This window comes from Cololabis saira, chromosome 22 (assembly GCF_033807715.1).
Source record: "Cololabis saira isolate AMF1-May2022 chromosome 22, fColSai1.1, whole genome shotgun sequence".
In the NCBI taxonomy this organism is placed as follows: domain Eukaryota; kingdom Metazoa; phylum Chordata; class Actinopteri; order Beloniformes; family Belonidae; genus Cololabis; species Cololabis saira.
The window spans coordinates 8927678-8953304 of record NC_084608.1 but is presented as its reverse complement, the minus strand read 5'-3'; the positions used below and the strand labels follow the sequence as shown (position 1 = coordinate 8953304).

The 25627-nt window shown below is 42.9% G+C and overlaps 1 protein-coding gene across 1 annotated transcript in view; it reads right to left on the bottom strand.

The window, feature by feature from the left end:
• Positions 1–1162: 1162 nt before the first annotated feature.
• The window catches only part of adarb2 (adenosine deaminase RNA specific B2 (inactive)), a 270118-nt gene continuing 245653 nt past the window's right edge, over positions 1163–25627 (bottom strand). Inside the window, exons 7-10 of the mRNA XM_061713821.1 lie at positions 25041–25209; positions 17161–17342; positions 4931–5112; positions 1163–3283 (exon numbers count right to left, since the gene is read on the bottom strand). Of these exons, the coding sequence (XP_061569805.1) occupies positions 3107–3283; positions 4931–5112; positions 17161–17342; positions 25041–25209 (710 nt within the window). The 3' untranslated portion in view covers positions 1163–3106. The remainder of the gene's footprint in view (positions 3284–4930; positions 5113–17160; positions 17343–25040; positions 25210–25627) is intronic.

The window sequence follows — 25627 nt, the reverse complement described above, 5'->3', positions numbered from 1 at the left end:
ACCATAAAATCAGAGAATAAAGTGTCATGCAGGATTTTATCATTTATTTATAATGCAAAATTAAGATCTTGGATATTTTAACTAAATAGATTATCAGCTGGATGCTTAAGTTGCTGCAAGAAGCAAACTCGAGCTGTGTTTTTGGTAAAGTATATTTCTGATTCTCAGTGTTTGGGAGCTGTTTCTACCCGTTTGCACAGATCAGCATAGTTTTGGAGATGCCTGCCAGGACCGGACATCCCCACGTACGCCACTTATGATCTGAAAACTACACATTAATTTCCCCAGGATAGTGAGTTTAACCCGTAGTCTTATTTGACCCAGTTGTCAAAATCGCTGACCTTTGCAATAATCATCTACTTTTTATACAATTATCTTCCAAACAGTGATTTTATCACGCAGACCAAAACAATTATTTTCCGTTATAGAGATTCTCCAGTGCTATAAATGTTATTCATCACTTGATTGAAGGGATATAAAAGCAACATCCAGGTAAACTAACGTGTGAGATCTGATGCTGAAACAGCTAGATTTACAGATGTGAGAACAACCAGCAGGCAGATGTTGCTGATGTACGGATCCTAACTTGTGGCAGATATCAACACTTTCCACTTAAAAATTTGATTTCTTACACAACCTAAAACATGAATAGATGGCAAACCTTTTACGGTCACGCGCCCTTGATTTTGCTCTTATGTTATCGTGGCTGTAGCACGAACCCTGCGCTGCTGTATGGAGAGTGTGTTTCTAACAGTGCTGTATAGTATGAGCGTGTTTGCCTGAATGGATGAATGAAAAACACACTGAAGTGCTTCATAGGCCTGATGAGGTTAAAAAGGTGCTATACGCGTGCAGGTTCGTTTCCAAAGAAAAATGGTGGAAGCACCTGGTTAAATGAGCCGGTGTTCTGCCAATTTCTGCTGCTTTGCCAAAAAATGCTACCTAATGGTTTTCTACCTTTGTAGAGCTACAATGTTACTGTGTTTTCCTCGCTAAACCACTTCCTTTTCCCCCTAAGTGGTTCTTGTCGCTTGCCAGGCCGTTATTGTAAATAAGAATGTTCTTAATGACCTGCCTGGTTAATTAAAGGCCAATGACTGAATGAATATCAAATAAAGCGATAGTATTGTTTATTTTTCTCTTTATCGTATAATGTTTCACAAAGTGTAATGCAATTCATGACATGGGTCGTGTATTTTGAAGGATCAAATATTCAACATCCCATATTATCCATTTTGTATCGTGCAAGAAATGATGCAAACTTGGAAAATAGAATGTGTGCATGCGCAGAACCACAAAGTAGCATTTCTCGGCAGGGAGCAAGGATTGGCAGAACACCGGGTCATGGGTCGTTCTTGCTCAGCAGCACTTACTAAAACCCGATGTGAGTCGCATGCGTGGGTTTCAGTGCTTCCTTGACCATCCCTCTTAACGTTTAACACAACCTGGACCAACCTTTAAGAGGGGACCGGACATTAGAGCATCCGTTATTCCTAAATAGAAGAATTCCTGTTCATAAATATGTGCACCGACGGCAGAAACCGGGTCAGTGTTGGTACTGAAGGCCTTTTTTAACAAGGTTGGTCATTTTAAATCAGTCTGTGTGATACATGTTAAAGCTGCACGGTATCTGGTGTTTTGTTTCGTGTAAAAATTAAAACATGAAGGGGAACGAGGATGCATGACACATGTGGACCATATCTACATTAATTTGATTATTTTCTTTAGCTAATCTGCTTGTTCATCAAATCATCTCCCTCACACACTGATCCCCGGTGACGTGTTCATCTCCCAGGTTTGATCAAAGGTCTGGAGGACGTTTAAACAGAGAGAGAGAGAAGAAACCACTAGATGGCGCTCTCCCTACTTGCTCTTCCCTGTTGCTGCTGGCGCTTTCGTTGCCTCGGCTAAATCACTTCAATAGAAAACAGCAATGACAGAACAACACCGTCATGATCATCGTCGTGAGCGTGAACACGGCTGCATAAAGACGTCACGTGCGCTCACACACTAAGTGATACACAGATGAAACGTGGAGAGACGATATATTCTGAGGTACAAATTTACATGGTAGTGAGTGTTAACGGAGTTCAAACTACAGCTGTGGTACTAAAACTTTCACACCAGCTCCACTATTATCTGAACAGGGGTGGTCATGGCAACGGGATGACAGCACGAGGGGGTCGGGTCAAGTCAAGAAGGCCTCGCCAATCAAAAGACTTGGGGGGGCCAGAAACTGAGGCCGTGCGGGTCGCAGGACGGAGAGAAGAGAGGAGAGGAAACTCTCGCCCGTCCTCCTCTCCCTCCGTCATCGCCTCTTGCGCTTAGGTGAGCCGTAATGGCTCCGTTTACGCACCTCGCCTTCTCCAGGGGTTTATTAACCTGTCGCCGTGTCATGTTTAACTCCGCCGCAGGAGCCGAGGGGAGGAGAGAGCGCTACGAAGTAAAAGGGTGAGTCGGGAGACGGAGGACAAAGATAGAAATAAAAGAGACGAAGGTGAGGCTGCTCTGAAGATGCCATCTGTCCTTCTGTCTGTGCTTCCATCCTCCTTCCCCTTTCTCCATCACCCGTCACCCTGACAGGCCCAGTAATTGGACGTGGACCCTCTTTTTTTTTCCCCGATCCTTTCTTTTTCCCCGTCTCTGTCTGTCTCGCTCTCTCCCCCGTGGCTCTGCTCCTCAGCAGGAGCCTCGGGGCCCGGAAATAGCTGATGACAAGATAGCGGCTGCCTTTCATTCAGCTCAAGGTTACCCCACCCTTCCTTGACAGCCAAATAAGGGGTTGGTGGGGCGGGGGACGGGGGGGGTTGGTGCGCTGAGGTGGATGCTTGCTTAAACCCGTGTGTTTTTTCTCATAAAAGAAAGAAAGAAAGTCACTGAATGTCCTCTTTTCTCTCCGTCCACGCAGCCCGGGTGGATGGGCCGGAAAATGAACCACAAACGCACACGTGTGGGGGGGTGGCGGCTCTGGCTTTAGAGGGTCCAGCGAGGAACAAAAAGTGTCATCTTACCCTAAAAAAATAAATGTTACACAAACACACACGCACTATTTTTTTTTTTTTTAATTGTTGCTCGCATACAAAGACACACGCGGGCCCCGTGATGTTCAGACCTCCTGCAGGAACTGCTCCTGCTCCGGGGGCTTCTTGACCCAGGTACCGAGGCCCGTTTCCTGCAGAGATCTGAACCACTGCTGCTTCACCGTCTGGTAGGGACGCGCCGCCATCTTGGCCTCGCAGTACATGAGCTGGCGGTCTGCAGAGCTGGACACGTGGATCCCCAACTGAAGAGAGAGAGGGAGAAGAAGAGAAGAGAAGCAAGCGAGCGTCAGACACGAGTGATGCTGAAACAGAGGAGAGAGAGAAAACGAAAGCTAACAATACGGGAAATATCAGGGCGAAAGGTTGGGTGAGGGGACGGGGGAGGGGGCACGGAGAAGAAGAAGAAGAGCGATCAAAACAAAACAAATGAGCCGGCACAAATGCATTTGGGTGGGGTTGGGAAAGGGGGGGGGGGGGCTCCAACAGCTGTGTAATCTCCCCATTTAAATTTCACAAGCAATTGCACATTCTCTGTGCTTTTTGTGCATTCCCACCGTCGCGGGGGGAAACAATGAAGATCGGCGGAGAGACAAGTGCGGAGCGAGCGAGAGAGACGGAGAGAGCAAAAGTTTCTTTTGGAGATTACCGTGGCCGCTCTTGCGTGGCCCCTTATATACGGCGTGCAGGGAGCACTTAGGGTGGGGGCCTCCTCGAGTACTTCTCCAAATAATTATGGTTTCATAGTCATTATGCTCTAATGGCTGCCATTTGGCGATGCACACAGTGTCTGTTACATAAAGTTTCAGGATGGAAATGAAAGTGCGGCGGGTGAAGACCCGAGCTGCCAGTTTTTTGCTAAGCTACGCACGCGGCAGGTGCCGCCGAACCGGCACATTTATCTGCAGCGGAAGTTGCACAAAAATGACATATGGCGCTTTTCCACTAGTACCTACTCAGCCCGACTCGACTTGACTCGGTTTGGTTCTTCTCCACTAGAGGTCTAACGTGCCGAGTAGATACTTTTCTGTATCTATTCTGCCGAGGTTCTAAGCTGCTGAGTCGGCTGTATCTGACATCATCACACTACAGGCCACCGATTGGTCGGGGGGTTGGAGTCAGACATCTGAGTCAGGAGGAGGAAATCAGAGAAAGAGACTCTGACGGCTTCTTGTTCATTTTATTCCACCAGCAATGGCAGCGCAGAAGTCTGTTTCATGATCCAACTCTGAAGTGCAGATGTTCATAAACCTGGTGCTGAGGAGAGAATTAAAAAGGGATCTAGACGGAGATAAGGAACGACCAGATCTACCAGGAGCTCTGTCTCTTCATAGCTGCTCGCGGCTCCAACTGACTTTTCAGCAGCACTGAATTGACCTAAAAAAAAAAAAAAAGCGTCGTCGCTTGAAGATTCTCTCACTCTTTTTTTTTTTTTTTCTTCAGATTTTTTTGGGCTCTAGTGGCCCTTTATTGAGATGCAGACTGGAAAGGGGTAGAGAGAGAGAACGGGGAAGACACGCAGCAAAGGTGCCCGGGCTGGATTCGAACCCGTGACCGCTGCAGGAGGACTGTAGCCTCAGTATATGAGCCGCCGCTTAACCCACTGCGCCACCGAGCGGCCCTCACTCTCATTTTTTAACTTGATATCGAACACAAGTCACAGACCCAGCATCACATCTATCATCTCTTCATCACTTCTGCTCCAGGTGCAGAATTGTTATGGAAGAGAAACCAGGACAGGTTGAGTCGAGCTGAGCTGAGTTGAGTAGAGCCAAGTAGGTACCAGTGGAAAAGTGCCAATAGTGAACCCTCACGAAACAGACACAATCGACTGATCTGATTGTGCGATTGATTGGGAAGTATGGCCGAGCCTCGGTGGAGACTCCTCCCACCTTGCGGTGAAGCCTGCTCCATCGCGTGAACAGGGCGTGCTTGCAGAGACGGGAGGACGTCCCCGAGTCCCGTCTCCGACCCGTTGAAGTGTTGACCACCTCTAGTTGCGCGTCCCCCAGCGTCCAGTTGACGCTGGTGCAGGTGGCCTTCCCCGGCTGCTGGTACTCGGCGCTGCTCAGCCCTGCAGGGACAGGAAGCAGTAACATTAGGGAGGGCAGGACTGGAGGTCAAGCCACCGGTGATCCAGAAGGTTTGTATTTCATTTCACAGAAGAACCAAAACACAATGCACTTGTGAGTTGAATTTTGCAAGTGTGTGCCAATGTATGCTTTTTCTTTCCAACTCGCACTGTAGAGAAAATCCTTTTTGGGATCTCCACAATAATCCTAAGTTTTCCATTATTCCAAATCGTCTAAGTTTTTCCTTCATCCGTGGACTTGAAGAAAACACAGGAGTCAAAGTTTCGGCTGGCATTCGTCCAACAAATACTGTGGAGGTCCTTTATTCCAAAAAAAGTACAAGACGTCCACAGGAGAGCATCGCATGTTCCGCGGTCCAAGGAAAACTCTGAAATTTTTATCTCCGGACCACGGCTTTTATAGGTAGATAAGAGACATATGACAATAAATGCATTATTCTCTCTCTTATGATTCTACACATCTGTTCAGCAACTTCTTTGAAGTTCTTTCTTTGCATCCTAATCATCACTAGAAAACTGCCGCTTAGGAAAATGAGGCTCCTTTGCTCATTTACTATAATCATTCATTATTTTGCCTCTTTGCCACAGTTGCTCAAGGTCAAGGGCTGCAAGTGCAGCGGACTCCCCCTCCCTTACCTGTGTGTCTCAGGCCAGTGTTTTTTCCCACTCTCTTTCTCTCTCCACTCTCAATATTAGTCTTAGTTAAATGTTTTACTTAGGTGTTAGATGATTATAAAATATTCACATAATTATATAAAAATATCCTCAACAGCACTTCTGAGAGGTTTAGACGTACTTCACCTCCGCCACTTTTCTCCCCGAGGCTAACCAAGGCAGGTGTGACGTTTCACAGTGCAACAAAAGCTAAACTAAATCAAATCAACCTGGACTCGGACCTGCATGGCTGTTTATGTGAAGCTTTGACACAAACCCAGAGAGAGAGAGAGAGAGAGAGAGAGGACAGGTTGGAAAAAGAGGGCTATCAATCAAGGAAGCAATGTGTTCCTGCCTCAGTATGACTGCTCCTAGGTTCCTGCAGTTAAGAGTGGTTGAGTTTTACACTGTATGCTGTAAATATCATCTTCATTAACAAAGATGAGCTGCTGCCTCTCTGTTCTGACCTCACTACTGTCATCTCTGAAGAAATAAGCCTCATCAGCAGAGGTATGGAGGGATGGGGGAGGACAGGTGAAAGGGGACGGAGGTGGAGGGGAAGTAGAGGCGAGTGGTAGAGAAGTTGTCTGTGATGGGACGGTCTATACTCATCCATCATTTCCTCTTATCCATCCATCCACACATCCATCCATCCATCCATCTATCCATCCATCATCCATCCATCCATCATTTATTCTTATCCATCCATCCATCCATCCATCCATCCATCCATCCATCCATCCATCCATCCATCCATCCATCCATCCATCCATCCATCCATCCATCCATCATTTATTCTTATCCATCCATCCATCCATCCATCCATCCATCCATCCATCCATCCATCCATCCATCCATCCATCCATCATTTATTCTTATCCATCCATCCATCCATCCATCCATCCATCCATCCATCCATCCATCCATCCATCCATCCATCCATCCATCCATCGTTTATTCTTATCCATCCATCCATCCATCCATCCATCCATCCATCCATCCATCCATCCATCCATCCATCCATCCATCCATCCATCCATCCATCCATCCATCCATCCATCCTCTATACTCATCCCTACATCCATTCATCCCTCCATCCCTACATCCATTCATCCCTCCATCCCTACATCCATTCATCCCTCCATCCCTACATCCATTCATCACTCCATCCCTACATCCATTCATCCCTCCATCCCTACATCCATTCATCCATCCATACTCATTCATCCATGAATACACATCCATAAATGATCTATACTCATCCATCCAGTGTATTCTTCTTCCTGGTCCTGGGGTCTGCAGGAGTGTATTCCAGCTCTCTCTGGGTGAAAGGCAGACACCCTGGTTATCCTTCCACCACAGATCAATGTTCACTAAATTATCATTTATCATATTTGTCAGGTTCAAGTCATTGTATTAACCATTGATGGGGTTTCTTTATCTAATGAAACCAACAGACTGGTCCCCGTCTGTATGCATATTCTTTTCTGTGCTCAGTCAGGATTTAGACACACATTTTATGACCTATTTCCCACCTCTGTGCTGCCTTGATGGGGGCGACGTATTTGACTAGATAACTGCAGTCTGACCTGCGCCACAGATCCTGGTCAGTGCAGTCCGAAGCGTAGAAGAATAGTCCGCCACGTCATTCATGACATTTGAGTTGTAAATGTATAGGTGTTAGTCAACCTGATTCTCTAAACCGACAACACCGTGACGGCTGCCTGCTGCAGGTCAGACACCCACATAAGTGCATCACTCCCAAAGCTCGCCACCACCTGACTGCTTATGTTACCCTCATTCTTGAGCTGTTTTATAAGATGCAATGGTAAAGGTCTGCGTCTGCAGATCACACGATGCCTCTGATCTCATCATCTGCAATGTCACAGGTCAAACCCGCAGATTATCTACCCCCGTCTTTCTACGCTCATTTTCCCATCTTCACGCTTCCATTCACCAGTCTCACCTCTTCTGTTCTCCTCCTCTGTGGAGCGGGAATGAATCACCTGCCACAGAAACAATCCTCCAAGTCTCTTATTACCCATCTCTCCCCTCTTGTGCAGACGCATCGCTTTGAATAAACGACCCTCCTATCCATACTGCCTTTTTCCTTTCCTTTCCCTCCATTCATGGCTCATTTCATCCCATCAAATGGGCTTGAATCCTGTGTTTCTGTAATAGCCAATTTGATTTTTCCTTCATTGAAGGCTTGATCAATGCTTCCTCGGGGAAGTGCTTGGCAGACGTGGAAAAGGCAGAGTCAGAGCATTTGGTTAACGGTTTCACAACTGAACATACATACAAGCAGCTTTATATCTGTGGCTGCGGTTCAGGTGTTCATGTTGCAGCTAATTTGACTTTAGTACTATAGTTTTGAATGTTTTCCTCACGAGGGCGCAGAAGAAGAGGAGCTGTGAAACAACAAGTATCTGAAAATGGGCCATGAGGATGATTTAAAAATAAAATCAAATAAAATATGGGATGGCTAGACAGTGGTGCTAATATACATGATTGCTGCCAGACTACATTGCTTTGATTTCCATATTTAAAAGCTACTTTATCAGGTATCAATTAGGGCAGGGCCATTTTGGACAAAAATAAAATCCTGATTTCTTTTCCTGTAAACCCGATTTTCGATGTTGATTTCGATTTTTTTGGTAAAACTACAAAAGACAATGGAATAAATTGTTTCAAATATTTTATCTTTATTTTGAAAGAAAAATAAACAAATTTCCCTATTGGGAATGAAGTGCAACTGAAAGATACTGTAAATCCTCCTTGAGTTTAGTAAAGTGACAACAGGGCGAGTTACCATATACGGTAATTTCCGTGGACATGAAAAACTACTTTCCCCAAACTTCTCAGTGAGGTCTTGAAGTCATGTGAGTTAATCCTGCCAATCAGCACAGATCATGCTTTGTCACAGACAGTGTCATCATGGCATCTGACCAATCAGTAGAGCCCTGGAGAAGCGGGAACTTCATTGATTTTCAAGAAGGGGAAAATTCACATTTTTGCTCCTATACCTTCTTGCACACAAAAGTTCAGAAAGCTGAAACTAACCATGCTAAGTTGATGACACTCACACAGCATGTGTTTGAAAGATGGGGCTAACTGATGAGATAAGTGTTGTTTGTGCAGAATTAGTGAAATCAGTGAAATAGTTAGCATGAATAATGGTGATCCCATATATGATCATACGCCCCTGTGTGGTAAAACTAGTGCAAGTGACTGAGGAACCTTTTATAGACATATGCAAGATACTCTAGTAAGCCATACTTTGTGCATTTCTTTACAAATACACCTACTTATTGGTCAAACTAGTTCAAGTGACAGTGTCCTTTTGTAGACATATGCCCGGTGCATCTAGTAAGTTATACTTCGGGTGTTTTCGTTTTACAAATAGCGCATTATAAGGTAAGATAATATTGGATGTTGCATTGGATGTTGCCACAGATTTGTATAGCATAATATCAGTACAACCATTAATTCTAATGCTATTCTTCACTTCTTGTTCTGTGGCATGGTCAATGGCATGGTCAACCTGCCTGCTGCTGGTGGAGAGAGAGGGTCAGGAGGTGATTGGACCGATTGGACGAAATATATGGATGGAGAAAAAGAGAAGCCCTATAAGTCAAGTTGTACCATTTATGGAGAAAAGTTCTAATATCTCTATGAAGAGAGTATCATAAATATTATGTTGTATGTGTTTTTTGTATTTTTATACATATCCAATGTATGGGTACAATTTCACCCTCAATGGGCAAGTAACCATACATGGTAACTTCAGTGTTAGATACAATGTTACTCGCGATGGGCAAGGAACCATATATGGTAACTTCTTTGACCTTGATTTGCATCAAGAATTAAAAAAAAAATGAAAAAAAGAAATAATGAAAAATACTCTGGTAGTAGCCCCCAATAACACTCTAGGGTTGAAATTGTACATTTCCAAGTATTTCAATGAGTGCCCTATAAAGGGTTAACAATCTTCTTGCCCAAACAAAGTAAAAAAAATCGATTTTCCGATTTTCCTTTTTTTAACATCGTCTTGATTAATAAATCCGATTTAGATTTAAAATCGATTAATCGCACAGCCCTAATATGAAATATCAATCTCTTGTCTGTGTGTTATAGTTTGGGTAACAGGGCCCTGATTTAAAAGAATTAACTGCATTTTTATTACAGACAAAGACAGGTGTAGCTGTTAAGTAAAGATTAGCTCAATACAAAACTCCAGGAGTGTTAAATGACCGTTATTAATGTTTACATTAACAGCCACGGTTCTTAGTCTTCTTATCCAACAGAGACAAAGGCACAGTTTTCATGCCGAGCGGCAGGACGAGAGTGAAGGACAAGTCAGTCCATCGATGTGTTTGGCCCTCGGGGGTTCCGCTGGAGCTGCTTTGGCTGCGCGCGATAAGACCGGGCCCTGCGATCACCGGGAAGTTCCTCTGGGGGTGTTGCTTTTAAACAAACCTGGACTCACAATGGCCGGGGCGCTCGTCACAGTCACTGAAAGGACATTGAGGGATGTGAGGAACGGTGGCGGAGAGATACGCGCGCAGACACCTAAATACAAGCAAAGCCCCGTCTTTTCTTTATTCCCCTTCCTGCATTGCGGTCTTTCCATGTTCCCCTCAGCCCGCCGCTCTCTCTCCCTGTCCAGGGCTCCCTTCAGATTGAATGGCTGTCTGATAAGAGCTGTGATTACATTGATTTGGTGAGGGGCCATCTCCTCTGTCTGTCCATCGCCCTCCCCTCCTTCACCCTTGTACCCTACAATAAACTATTGCCTCTCAAAGCACTGCAGGTGCCAAGATCTGACAGTTTGGGACACATGCACACACACACACACACACACGCACACACACACACACACACACACTGTGAACTGCGTCAGACAGGAGGTCAGAGCATTTGGAGGGGACCTCAAGAAATAGCAAAGGACACTCTGCACCATTAACTTGTCCACTGCTATGAATCAAGCTATACTTACTGCAAGGTTTAATATAAAAACTAGTCTTAAATATATAAAGATAAAAACTACATAATCACTATTTCTCTAAATCTAATTGGAGCTTGCAAAATCTGCAAGTAAAAAAAGTCCATACCTTGTTTCAGGAGATGCAAAGTCTGCAAGGATCACGGAAATCTTTGCTTATCCACATCACACCGCTAACATAATGTCACTGTCTTTGTTCTTATCAGCGATCCCCCAGAAACAAATGCGCTCTACGCGCTCGTATGTCACTCCACCTCTCTGAGTGGCTCCGATTTGAAGTGGTGCCATTTATTTCTTTATTTTTTTTTACTAGTTGCGTGTCATTCAGATTGCCTGCCAGCATTTATCTTCACCAGAAACGGAAACATCGGGTCTCAGCAGAACCCTGGAAGCTGACATGCAAACAACTCCGCGGTTGTGGCTTGTCTGGCTGGCATCATAAATGGTTGCAGTAGCAGTGGAACATGAGTTTGTGAAGTCTGCAGGCGTTAGTCGTGAGCTGTTGTAAGGCATTTGCACCGAAGTCGACACATCCTTTAAAAGATACGTGTGCGAGGCCTGTGATCTCTGGGTATGTCACAATTTAAGACGGCAGTGTTTATAATGTTTTTTTTTCTAATGAATGAGGCTGTTTGAGCTTTACGGGTCATGTAAATTTGGTGTGGAGATCTGGGGGAACTAGCACAAGTATCAAGTACACCTTTCACACATCTGTTCTTCAGTTTGAGGGCAAACACTGAAATTAACCACCTGAAATAGCTGTGAAGTTACAGAGCTCTCCATGCAGGGTGGTCCATCAGTGAACTCATCATTTCATTCATGCTGGTTTGTTAGCACATTGGGAAGACCATGATTAGCTTTGAATCCATTTCCTTACTTTTGAATTTAAAATCCTAGATGTAAACCTTGCTACCATATTTACTTGCAGGGAGTCTTTATTAAATGTTTTCTACAAGGTTGCATCAACCCTTAGTCCTCCACGAATCCTGTATTAAGTTCATTTCCAATGCCCAGATATATAACAGTGTCCAAGGTTATATGAACACAGTAGCTGTAATTTACTTGCATGATCTCATATGAAAAAATGGTAATATGAGGAGAAATCTCAATTGTGTGTTTATGTGAAATGCTCAAGCCAGTTTTTGCAAATCAAGTTTCACGCCTCTTATGTTTGTTAGGGGTGCACCTTAATCTCCATCCGTCCATCCATCCATCCATCCATCCATCCATCCATCCATCCATCCATCCATCCATCCATCCATCCATCCATCCATCCAAACTCATCCGCCAATCATCTAAACGTATCCATCCAACATCTGCACTCATCCATCATTTATTCTCATTCAAAAGAACAATTAAAGCCTGTATGTTAAGTAAATATAATGTAATATGTTAGTTAAGTTTGATTGACATACCCATAGACGGCGGTAATTTTATTTTATTTTAGTTTTTTATTTACTTAGTTGTTGTTTTTTTTTAATTTTTAATTTATGTTATATGTGAATGTATTTCTTGGAAAAAGGGGCAGATTAGATAAGATTCTTCTTCTTTCTGCTCCCTTTTCATTCACAATTTATGAACATTTGTATTTGTATTTGTATTGAATTGTATGTTTTATTTTTTGAATGAAATAAAGAATAAAATGAATGAAAAAAAAAGAAATGTATTCTCATCCATCCATCCGTCCATCCGGCCGAAGAAAGTCGATCATCAACCTCCGGCCTAGGGTGTCCTGGTGCCACGTGCACTGATGGACACCCTTATGCTTGAACATGGTGTTCATTATGGACAAACTGTGACTAGCACAGAAGTCCAACAACAAAACACCACTCGGGTTCCGGTCAGGGAGGCCGTTCCTCCCAATCACGCCTCTCCAGGTATCACTGTCATTACCCACGTGAGCGTTGAAGTCCCCCAGTAGAACAAAGGAGTCCCCAGTTGGAGCACTATCCAGTACCCCTCCCAGAGTCTCCAACAAAGCCGGGTACTCTGTACTGCTCTTTGGTCCCATAGGCACAAACAACAGTAAGAGACCGATCTCCGACCCGAAGGCGCGAGGAAGCAACCCTCTCAGTCACTGGGGTGAACTCCAACACATGACGACTGAGCTGAGCTGGGGAGCTTTAAGCAAAACCACACCAGATTACAACATTTTAAATAATCATCAGACTAATTGAACCTACTTTTGGTTACAAATAGCTATAGAATGTTTTAAGGTTTGCTAACAGTAGATGGTGCTAATATTAACTTGAAATTCCTTAGTTACTGACCTGAGTGAGTTCCGATGTGGTTGATCAAAAACCTGTGATTCTGCAGCAGCACATGATCTAGTTAGCTATAATTTGTCATGAAAATGCTCTTAACACTTAACACAACAGGCGCCACTGTTGCATGTGGGGTTAACGTTGTTTCGATGGTTGTCTGTTCTGTATGGGAACAATGTTCCACCAGAACTACGGCTTCACAAGTGTAAAATTGCTGAGTCTATAGTCTGCAGATGTTTGAGGATGAGTCCAAGTTAAACCAACACTAATGAGGATTTTTCGTGCAAAAAAATGGCCGTTTCAATTTCAATTAACGGGATAGTTGATTATTTTGACTAAGTTTCATCTTGCTCTCATGGTCTCCTGTCCCTCACGTTGCACCAGTCTCTGTAAAAACCACCCAAAGTAATTCAGTTCTCCTGTCTCATCTCCTGCTACATGTGCGTATAACTTTATAACTCTATGGCTACTTTCACAAAGCGATTGCACTATAAAAACATAATGCTGATTCATTCTGCATCCACTCTCCAGCTGTGCATTCCCAATGATCCCAGGAAGGCAGTTTATTTCCCCCCAAAGGCTGCTGAACGCTCCGCAGGAGTTTGCAGCCATCTTTGTGACTTTCCGCAATGACAATTCATATAACGCTGTTTCACTCCCGTTACATCTCTGTCACTATAGCCGTAGAACGAACTATTTATGCTGTTCACCCCCCTGTGCTGTTCACACAGAGCAGCAGGGCAGAATGTTGGTCCTACGGTGAGCGAACTGGCTGTGTGAAAGTGGTGTCAACAATGATCGTCAAGGATGGCTACATGAGGGAGCCACGTCCTGCCAGAGGTGACTGAGAGAAGCCAGAAAGTAATGATGGAACACGTGAAGAAGAGAAAAAAAAGAGTCACCAATAGGAATGGGTGATATTTTACCGTTCACGATAAACCGTCAAAAAAATTCCTCACGATAAGAATTTGTCATCTTGCGGTAAAAACAAAAAATTCCCGTTGATGACGTTTTTGTGTGAAGCTGATTTATGGTTCTGTGTTAAATCGACGCACAACGTACGGGAAGGAAGGAAGGAAGGAAGGAAAAAAACAAGGAAAGAAGGAAGGGAGAAACGAGGAAGGGAAGAAGGAAGGAGAGAGCAGGAGGAAAGAAGGAAGGAAGGGAAAAAAGAAGGAAGGAAGGGAAAAAAGAAGGAAGGAAGGAAGTAAGGAAGGAAGGAAGGAAGGAAGGAAGGAAGGAAGGAAGGAAGGAAAGAAAGAAAGGGGAAAAGGAAGGGAGAAAACAAGGAAAGGAGGAAGGAAGGGAGAAAAGAGGAAGGGAAGAAGGAAGGAGAGAACAGGAAGAAAGAAGGAAGGAAGGGAAAAAAGAAGGAAGGAAGGAAGGAAGGAAGGAAGGAAGGAAGGAAATGAGCCTGAAAGAAAGAAAGAAAGAAAGCAAGAAAGCAAGAAAGAAAGAAAGAAAGAAATGAGCCAGAAAGAAAGAAAGAAAAAAGGATAAATTCCCGGTGATGACGTTTTTGTGTAACAAACATGGCGGATCTGAGAGCGAGATAGATTTATAGTTAAAAAGATGGAGTTGAATTGGTATTTTTTTTTTATCGTCATTTTTATCGTTATCGGGATAAATGACAGAAATGATCGTGATACATTTTTTAGTCCATACCGCCCAGCCCTAGTCTCCAAGCAAGAAACTACAGCAAACAAGAGTAAAATTCAGACAGTGTTGTAAAAACAAATTAACCTCCACTTCTGTAAGGGAACCCGTCTAAATTCCAATTTCACTGTAAAGACGAATTTATGCTCCTCCTCTGAATCGATGTCATTGAGATACAGAGCCTCTGTGTCGAGATGAACCCCCTTTACCCAAGTGACACCTCCACAATGTGACTGTTTCAAGGTGAAGCAGACCACGAGGACAGTGATTGTTCTGCTGTACTGCATCTCCGGCACTTCCCTTCTCCGGTTTGTCCCTTCAGCTGGTCACATTTCTAAATTAAAGTACAAGCAAAAACTTTCTTTTGACGGAAAAAGTGAAGCTGGAAGGTCGACCAACCCTCGACGAATTTATGACAGATCCTTCTGAAACTCTACACCCCCAAGTGTTTTGGTGCTGAATTGCTTCAGGGCAACTTTGAGACACATATGATGTAGAACTTTGAAAGGTGCACAACAGTGTGAAGGCGATGGGAACCATAAATCAGGCTTGAGCCTAAGGTCTGTGGAGTGGACGGCTGTGAAGTGTGATGCAAACTTAAATAGCCAACCAACCTGTGCTTCTGTGGCAAAACCTGTGTTTTTTTTGGCCCATAGTCATGCTCTGTTTTTTGGGAATGTCAAAGACATTGAGAGAAATCAAGAGATGTGGCCTTTTAATGAGGCAACAAATAAACTAAGGTACAGGGCAGAGGTGTCTTCAGTATTCACATTCATTACTCAGGTAGAAGTATAGATACTAGAGTTTAAAAATACTCCTGTAGAAGTTGAAGTATCAACTCAAGTTTTTTACTCAAGTAAAAGTATAAAAGTACTGGTTTCAAAACTACTTAAAGTATAATAATAAAAGTAATGTAAGGGGGAAAAAAGCCATTAAAGACAAAAGCCATTGAAAATGAATGTATCTTAGTATAATGTAAATATATTAAAGAACCATATATGTGTACTATTGAGCATTAACATGTGTTTCAGAGAGCAGGAGATATGATGACTAGTTGCCTATAAGTATTGTAATGGTGCAAAAAGTCAAACTTCAGAGGCATGTTATCATTTATCCTAACCTTTATTGGAATGTACATCCAAGTTTAGTTTCAGGCAGGGGCGAAAATCCCGGGGGGGACAGGGGGGATGAGTCCCCCACATTAGTAAAGCTGTCCCCCCCTAGAATAATTTGAGACAGAATTAATAATTTTGGAACAATGCAGTAGTATTTAGTAGTGATGCACCAAAATGAAAATTTGTGGCCGAAACCAAAATCGAAAATAATAATAAACAGTAAAATCTCATTACACTTAAAACAGGACTCATCACTGGAAAAAAACAACAATTTTCACCTGTTTCAAGTACATTTTCACTTGAAATAAGTAGAAAAATCTGCCAGTGGAACAAGATTTATCTTCTTATTACAAGCAAAAAAAATCTTGTTCCATTGGCAGATTTTTCTACTTATTGTGAAAATCTACTTGAAACAGGTGAAAATTGTTGTTTTTTTCCAGTGATGAGTCTTGTTTTAAGTAAAATTAGATTTTTTTTTACTAAAAATGAGACATTTTAACTAGAAATAAGACAGATATTCTTGTTAAGATTTTGGGTTTTTGCAGTGTATTATGTCAGGTGTGCTGTATTATTGCCACCTTACACCTAATACCATTGTTTTGTATTGCTCTAAGAAAGGTCTTCTGCCTGTTTGCGAGATAGAGATGAAAATGTCAAAATGCTGTATTAAAGGAAGGCTAAAACTTTTATTCCTTGTCCCCCACTGGATTTATTCTCTAAAATTTTACTGTTTATTGTCCCCCCCAACTATGAAACAGGATTTTCGCCCCTGGTTGCAGGAATCTGAGGGCAACGGATGTATGAACAAAACTGGACAAGAACATCTGAAACAACCACAACCAAATTCGCTCTATCCGGATGGAGCAATTTGACTGGATAGTTTTTTTTAAAGGCCGAAATGAAATAGAGTAACGAGGCTGTTTTTAAAACGTAAGGAGTAAAAGGTACAGATAATTGCGTCAAAATGTAAGGAGTAAAAGTAAAATGTCGTCGGAAAAATAATTACTCCAGTGAAGTATAGATAACCAAAATTTCTACTTAAGTAAGGTAACGAAGTATTTGTACTTAGTTACTTGACACCACTGGTAGAGGGAAAGCACCTCAGTAACCACTGCAAGGCCTTTCTACAAAACCAATGCAGTGGAATAATCTAGTATGTATGTTCTCATGCAAATCACTTTTAATTGCATTCTTGTTCTAATGTGCTATATAATGTAAAAACATTGCTTTGCATCCTTTATTATCTGGTTTCTGGTTTGAGTTAGGCACAGTTCTTTCCAAATTAACGTTAAGTGACTGCCACGGTGCGTCATGCGTGTCTGTGTTGTTGCCGTACCGCTCAGCAGGGGCTGGTGGCGTCGGTATGTGGCGGGCAGCGGGGCCAGCCGTTCCTGCCGCTGGTTCAGCACCCGGCCCAGGTGACCCGTGTGGCGCAGGCTGCCCACGGTGATGCTGTGAAGGTACACCGGCTCCACGAAGTGGCTCAGCAACGCTCCCTGCAGGCCCAAGATGTTCCACCTGAGGGTGGAGGTTGGGAGAGAGGTCAGCGAGGGGTCAAACGAGACAAAAGGCATCAGTGAAAGTGGCGGGAAGAAGTGGCGTTGATGAGAGAAAAGAGGGAGGGGAATAGTTGGGGCATGAGGCGTAGGTGGGAGAGGAGAAAGAAATGGGGAGTGGATGGAGAGAGGGAGAGAGAGAGGCATGCAGAAGTGAGAGCTTCAATGACAGGTGGAGACAATTTGATCATTATCTTGATGTGGGACGTGATGAATAACAGCCGCTGGAGTGACAGTTTACACACACACACACACACACACACACACACACACACACACACACACACACACACACACACACACACACACACACACACACACACACACACACACACACACACACACACACACACACACTCTCACACACACACACACACTCCTCCTGCCCTAGAGACATTAACACACAAACCATCATCGGCAACAACAACACAGCCAAAGGTCAGTACATCAGCATTCATTATGTGGAACAACACATTTCCATGTGTGCATTCATCAGTGCCACAGAGGTTAATGCACTGCAGGCTGCAGGAGCGCCGCCGCCGAGTGGCGACCACTTCACTGTTCGTTCAGGGAGATCCACCGGTGACACCAAATCACTGTGGGGACTAATCCTGCCAGCCACGCTGACATCGGACGTCGTGTGACTGGTCACATGTCACTGGCTGTTAAACGCTTCCTGTTAAACTAGTGCAGGGATATTCAACTGAGTTTTTATGTGGCCCCTGGTCATATTTCATACCTAGTTATTAATGTTTTTAATATAAAAACGAACCTAACATGGTTTACATATCGCATTTTGTTAATTGATAAAAGTTTAAGATGCTTGGTAGCCTTTTCAGTTGGTCAATGATTCATTGGACAGTGTTTGTACATATGTTAATCTCTGTTGGAGACGTTTTTTTGATTTTTTTTGCTTGTAATGAGAAGATAAATCTTTTCTACTTATTATAAGTGAAAATTTATTTGAAACAGGGGAAAATTGTCAAATAAGTTATTTTTCTGGTAATGACTCTTGTTTGTGTAATGAGATTTTTTGACTAAAAATGAGACATTTTAACTAGAAATAAGACAAATATTCCTGGTAAGATTTTGAGTTTTTGCAGTGTGAGCACAAATGTATTATATATACATAAATCTTCATCTTTGAGTGCAAAATACATTTTGAAAACCCCAAAATTTTCCGCCTGCCACTTTGGGCGCGAACGGAGTGCGGCCCTCTCCATACAGTCCTTTTGCAGATGTGGCCCCCTGCCTAATCTAGTTGAATACCCCTGAACTAGTGGATGCGAGTTTGAATGCAGAAAATGACCACTGCTCTGTTTATTATCCCTCCCAGCCTTTGTTGTCTGCTCCGTACCTGAGTCTCCGGTGCGCTGGGCTAATGGACTTATGTGAGCTGCAATCAGAGGCTCAACATTACCCCGCTAATTTTTACATCATTGTTCTTTTTGTTAATCAATGTTTCTTCATCATGGATGCAATTACAGGGACTGCTTATTTGTCCTTTTTTTCCCCCAGCCCTCGTTGACTTAATAATCGCTCATTACAGCTCTTATCTCCTTTGTTTCCCAAGCAGTCGCTGAAGATCAGCAGATTTAGTGGGGGGGGGGTGTTTCGCTAAATGGGCCCGAGAAGCAGCGTTACCTGCAATCTGCTGGCCGGATCTGTCCCTCCCTCCCTCCCCGACAGAAAGGAAAAGCTTTGTGAACGCACGCGCACAACTTAGTGCTCCACAAAAAACTTAAACAGTTTGGTTGAAATATTAATTTACTCCAAAAGCGACACCGTGAATAGGGAGCATCTTCTAATCTCATGCAAGAAGAGACAGCCATCTGGCCTGGGTGTGTGAGTGTGAGGAGAGGAGAGGGGAGAGACCTCTTCCTTCTCTGCCCGCATCCATCGTTCCGTTCCTCCTCCAGTAAATGCCACCCATTAAAGTAATGTGTTAATCTACATAAAACGGCAATGGAAGTGAGAACATCATCGTTATATGAATGCCATTTAGGCCCCTCAATTAAATCCAGCTGTCGACTTCAAATCAAATATTAGCACAGAAGTTCCAGCGGGCTTGTCGTAAGAAAACAAGACGATCGTCTTTTGAAGGAAAAGAAAACTGTTATGGAGGATGTTTATGATAAGAGCAATGATCCTAATATCCCCTCTGGTCAAACCTGAACTAGCTGTAATAAAGTGCAGGAAGTGAAGGGAGGGAGGAAATAAAAAAGTAATGACTGTTACAGAGGACGAAAAGAGTATCCCGGGGATCACTTCAAGATCGCACCAGTGTGTGTGTGTGTGTGTGTGTGTGTATGTGTGTGTGTGTGTGTTGAGTGTAAGCTCCTCTCAGTTACACCCTCCTCTCCTGACCTTGATAAACTGGCCCTCAGTGACCCACTCACTTTAACGATGGCCACCGATCACTTACAGCAATAAAAAAAAAAGAAAAAAAAAAGGAAGAGGAAGCGGTGGACCAAAAAGAGGCTGTCTGCCGCTGCCGCCTCGTTGGATAGAGGGATAGAAGAGAAAAAGGATGATGGCGGGAGGGAAGAAAAGCAGGATGTCCCTTCTCCCTCCCCCGTCACTCTATTTTTTTGTAAAGTAATTGCTTTCACCCCTGTTGGTGACCTGGGTAGATTTAATCACACCATCTCCAGCCCTGGCCAACTGAATCAAATTGGTCGAATTAACAGCAGCTACACAGGAGAGGGGTTCACCTCTCGCTCTCACCCTCCTCCTAGCCGTCTCCTGCTTCCTGTCCGCATTTCTCCCAGTGCTCGTGCAAGTCCCTTTACACACAAACGCGGCAGCGACACAGCTGTGGTTCTGCACAGCTCAGTTGGCACAGCGCTCTGCCTACTAAGCTAAATTCATGGTTTCAAGCTCCTGCGGAGGCCAAACCCTGGCAGTAAAACTGAGCTCATATTGGGAAATGATTGCATAAAATGAACCTCAAAACTTTCTGTTGCTACAGTACGTAGCATTCTCACTGCAGACAACAGGGTCGTAGCATCCTTGCAGCACGGCAGCAGGAGTCTCCATAGACACCATGCAGATGTTTTAACTGTTCGTCTATTTCAGGGGTCAGCAACCTGCGGCTCTAGAGCCCCATGCGGCTCTTTAGCGCCGCCCTAGTGGCTCCCTGAGCTTTTTCAACAATGTTTGATCTTTTTTTCTTTTTTTTCTTCTTTTTTTACTTTTGTTCTCTTTTTTCTCTTTTCTTCTCTTTTTTTTCTTCTTTTTTTCCTTTTTTTCTCTTTTTTCTTCCTTTTTCCTTTTTTAACTTCGAAATTTTTCTCAAAATTTTGACTTTTTTCTCGACATTTCGACTTTTCTCGAGAATTGGACTTTTTTCTCAACATTTCGACTTTTTTCTCAACTTTTTTCTTGAGATTGTATTCAACATTAATCTCTACATTTCGACTTTTTTATCGACATTTCAACTTTTTTCTCGAAGTGCATAATGAAAAAAAAATCTTCCCCCAGTTATAACTAATATATATATATATATATATATATATATATATATATATATATATATATACATGCAGCATGTGTTGCCTTCATTCTAAGGCTTATACAAGATTTTTCATTTTTCGTGGCTCCAGACATATTTGTTTTTTGTGTTTTTGGTCCAATACGGCTCTTTCAACATTTTGGGTTGCCGACCCCTGTTCTATTTGGTTCAAGTCAGGGCAAAGTTGTCTGACTTTAACACTAAACAAATGCCAAAAGTAGCTGTTGAATATGGAAAAGAATATGGAAAAGTTTGACTATTTTAGGAACTTAAGCATGCTAATATTAACTTTTAACCTGAAGCACCGCTCTGCCTACTTGCTAACTTCACAGATACACCTGAGATGAAACATGATTGAGATCAAACAAGAGAAGTAAGTTAGGAAGTGGAAGAAAAAAACAAAAAAGCTTATGTGGGCAATACTGAGTACCCCCAGGAGTCAGCAGCTTCTAGACCCCCCCATGGCAGCACCCACTCCATCACTTCACTAATCTCTCACATTATTCTGGAGGAATTCTGGCTCTTTTTATTTATTTATTTTTTTACAACTGAAGTGAATCACTTTTAGATTTCTTCACTCTTTAGAGGTCCTGCTGCATTTCAACCAGTTCCAGGTCCAGACTTTGAATCTACCAGTCCAAAACCTTGCCTATGTATCTTCTTAGCCATTCTGATGCAGTTGGTGTGCTTCAGATTATTTTCTTATTGCATGAACCATGTTTTTTATTTTCTGGCCTTAGTTATCAGACAGATAGCCTCACATCCAGCTCAAAAACACTCTTGTTCACGCAGGAATTGATGGTTAACCTTAATGACTGTGCAGGAGCCAAAACAGCATTTATGTTTTTATTAAAGGAATATTTATGATTTCACCACCATATTTTTGGTTTTATTTCATTGATTTGTTTTGGCAGTTTGGCCACTGATTGGCAGTCTGGCCGCTGAGTAACAGCTCTGCCACACCCATGGTAATTGTGGATGTGGTGCCAGTTAACAAAGGGATGTGGAAAAAGTTTGAGAGACAATGGAGTCCGAGCCTTAGTTGGGGAAGCAAACACAGTTTTTTAACCACAACTCACCGTAGAATCTCACCATAGCATTCTCATACATTTTATTTCTTTCACATAAACTAGAACATACACTTTGTGCTGGCTTATGAAGTTTTGTAGGATATTTTTTGAGTTTATTTTCACACAATGACTGGCTGCATGGTGACTGGATCTGGATCTACAACCAAAGTGTGTTAAAACCACTCTTCTAAGGCTGGGGCTGTGGCTATATTGAATAAAATAGCCAGAACAGACTGCAAGGTGCTCGGGTCCTGTAACTACAAAAAAAAACCCAAATCATAACCCTCACCTGCAGTGTGTGACGGTGGGTCGGAGGTGTTACTGCTGAAACGCTATGTTTAGTTTTCGCCAAATGTGCCACCAGTAATAAAGCCAAACAATCCCTCCCTGGTCTCATCTGTGCATAGTACACAGCTCTGTATTCCCTAGATGTATTATTATTTATTTAGTTTGTGGATTCACAAAGATAAATGACTTGCTGTTTGTCTGAGGTTGTATTTGCCTTCAGAGTCACATCGGAGTCAAACTATAGTTAGATATGTTTATTTTTAGTAGGTGAAAACAATAAAATAAAGAAACTATGAGATTTAGGACTCCTTTCAGTTCTATTTTAAATATTATGAAGTCACTGAGTCCAGTGACTAGCCCAGCACTATTGGAAATAAGAAACATACATGAAGGTGAAATAAGCATGTTTTTATTGTCTAAAAAATGTTTTTGAGTCAACTGCTAACCTTGTAATTTCATAGAAGCAAGCACCTTGTGAAGCCAGCCACAGTATATCAGGGTTGCTTGAGTAATATGTAAGCAAGGACTAAATCTTATATACTGAGAGATCCCATGAAAGCTCTTAATACGCTAACTCATCAGAACGGGATTAAGTCAAGTCACATATGGGAAATCAATAGTCACTTCCTGGACTGCGTCATAGAGCAAACCCGTGGAAACAACGACCCCACAAAGAAATATTTTCGGTAAATATCAGAAAAGCCTCTTGGCAAATAAAACAGATTTTAAAACGATTTACTCAAACCAGTATCTTATCCTCATAAGAATCATAATCTTCTAAAAAGTTAAGCTTTTCACCAGTCAGTTAAGCTTTATTTTTGTTGTTACTCCGTGTCGCAATACCAGTTCTCACCACACGAGGCAGTTCTGACCACATCTAGTCCCTTTATGTAGCAATACCAGCTCTGACCACCTGGGGAGCAGCAGGGTAAAACGAAACAAAGGCATCATCAACCAGTTCGGCTTAATCCCTCTGAGTTGAGGGGTTCGCCACAGTGAATCACAGTCCGCACATCCATTTGGCCCGATTTTGCGCTGGATACCCTTCCTGATGCAACCCCACAAGCTTGGGGAGAGGTAGGATGAAACAAAGTGGGATTAAAAGACATGCTGCACCGTCCCCACTCATTAGGTCAATATTGTTACTGGTTCTTTTATCAACACAGCCACCATGTGGTCAGTAGTGGTATAACTACAGATATTACTACTTGTAAGTGGCTTGAAACAGGCCCCAAATCTTAAGAAATAATAACAGAAAAGCTCATTCTGAACTTTTCTCAAAGATATATAACATAGAGTTATGGTTAAACTTGACCTTAGTCTTCATGACAGAACCAGAAGGAAACAACTATACCAGTGCACCAGTGGCGGCTGCTGGTCTTTTAAGGAGGGGAAGCTCATTTTCGCCTTACATCATAAATTGTGTCAGTTTATTTGTATGTGAATTCTACCCTCTGTTCCGGCTGTGAATGCTTTGCAACGGTGGAGCGGCTACAGCAGCAGCCACTGCTCTACGGGGACAATAACTGTAGAGCAACAGAAGTCAGAGTCTCCAATAAACACCAGTACAGTCTCCAAACACCAGAAACAAGTTGCTGAGTGTGTCGCTTATCGTTTTAACAAAGACAAAAGTCACTACGAGGATTTCCAAACTCTCCAGATCAACTCGGAATGACGGAGTGAAGCTACAAAACTTCTCCGGCAGTGTTTATATCTCAAGAACGCTGATTCGCTCATTTCGCTGTCAATCAGAAAGGGATTCTGCCTCAGACAGATCATCCAATCACCATGCAGCAGGCCAGCCGAGGCCACGCCCACTGCCCATGGATCTATTAAAATAACTGAATATGAGACAGGAAAATGGCCGTCGTTCATTTCAATGTAAATTGCTCACCTAGCGCATACGCCAAAAAATTACTTCCGCGTTATGCGGCCCATAGAGCATGCGCAGTTGAGTCACCTCCCATGATGCTCTGGGGTCTCCCATCATGCCCCGGGGCAATGACGCAAATATTAATATAATATGTATTAATATAATATATTAATCAATGTATATTATTACATGTATATTATTACATATATTATTAATGTATTAATATAATATAATTACATAATATATATTAATATAAACATCCGTGGAATGCACGGACACGGCTGTGACGTCACGCCCAGAAAGAGACTTTTCTTTGACTTTTCTGGCCGTTATAAAACATTTTTGACGGATATAAAGTTCATGACTTAAAAATATAGAATACAAAGATTAGTAATTGCCGGTGATTACAGCTGGAGGTGTCCTGTGAACAGTTTTAGAGGCTTCTCTTTTACTATTGCGGTCTATGGGAAAAAAGCTTTCTGGGCCCCATGGGATTTTTTGTTGCAGTACCGCGGCTGGCCACTGGAAAAAATCAGCATGCCTTCTGAGTGCGAGACTCGGGGGCTGATAGACCCCCAGAGAAGCTTCCGATTGCCGGGACAAAACCCAGCATTTATCCAATGACGGTGTGTTTGGCTGCAGTGGAACAACCCACTCCAGCTTCCATAGACACTGAGCTTCTGCACATCAAGCTGCAGGAATGAATGAGAAGGAAGTCGCGTCTGTGACCTGAGAGGCTAAGAGGCTGATTCTGAACTAAAGGTGATCAGGTTTTAGCGCATATATAGTCAATGAAATGTAAACACAACAGTACATATTTGACCACTTATTTTTTTGACATTTTAGAGGAAGCTGAGCTTCCCTTGCAGTCTTAGAGGAATCTCCACTGCAGTGCAGCCATGTGCCACTGCTTACCTGGTGATCTTGTCAGTGCAGGACATGGTGATGAGCTGCTCCCCCTGCAGAACACCATCCCACGTCTGGACGGGCCCCCGGCACCGGACCGGCACCGTCCCCTCTCCCGACTCGATTTTGGTCCGCAGGTGGCTCCGGTGTTTCCGCATGAGATGTCTGCTGCTATGTACTGAGCACAGGATGCATAAAAAAAAAATAATTCCAGTTTAATCACAGGTTTGTCCAATTAAAACAAATTAGCTCAAAATTAAACAAAAACCAGGCCCTAATCAATTAACTCTTTAAGCTCATTAACCATTTTATAGCACACATTATTAACCCGGCATTGTTAGCAAAGTTCTCAACTGCTGGTTAGTGTTTATTTAAAGATGTGGCACACATAATACAAAGAGGTACAAAATGCACACTAAAAGTGTAAATATTTATTGAATAAATAAAGCAAGTTTAGTTTATGTAGGGAATTAAAGCGTATGTACTTTGTGAAGCCCCTATTGGACTGGGTTTACAATGGAGACCGTTTTCCTGGAGTTTTGCTCCTTCGAACAGTTAAGTTTAGTGTATAAAAACTAGAAGAACAACCTTTTTCT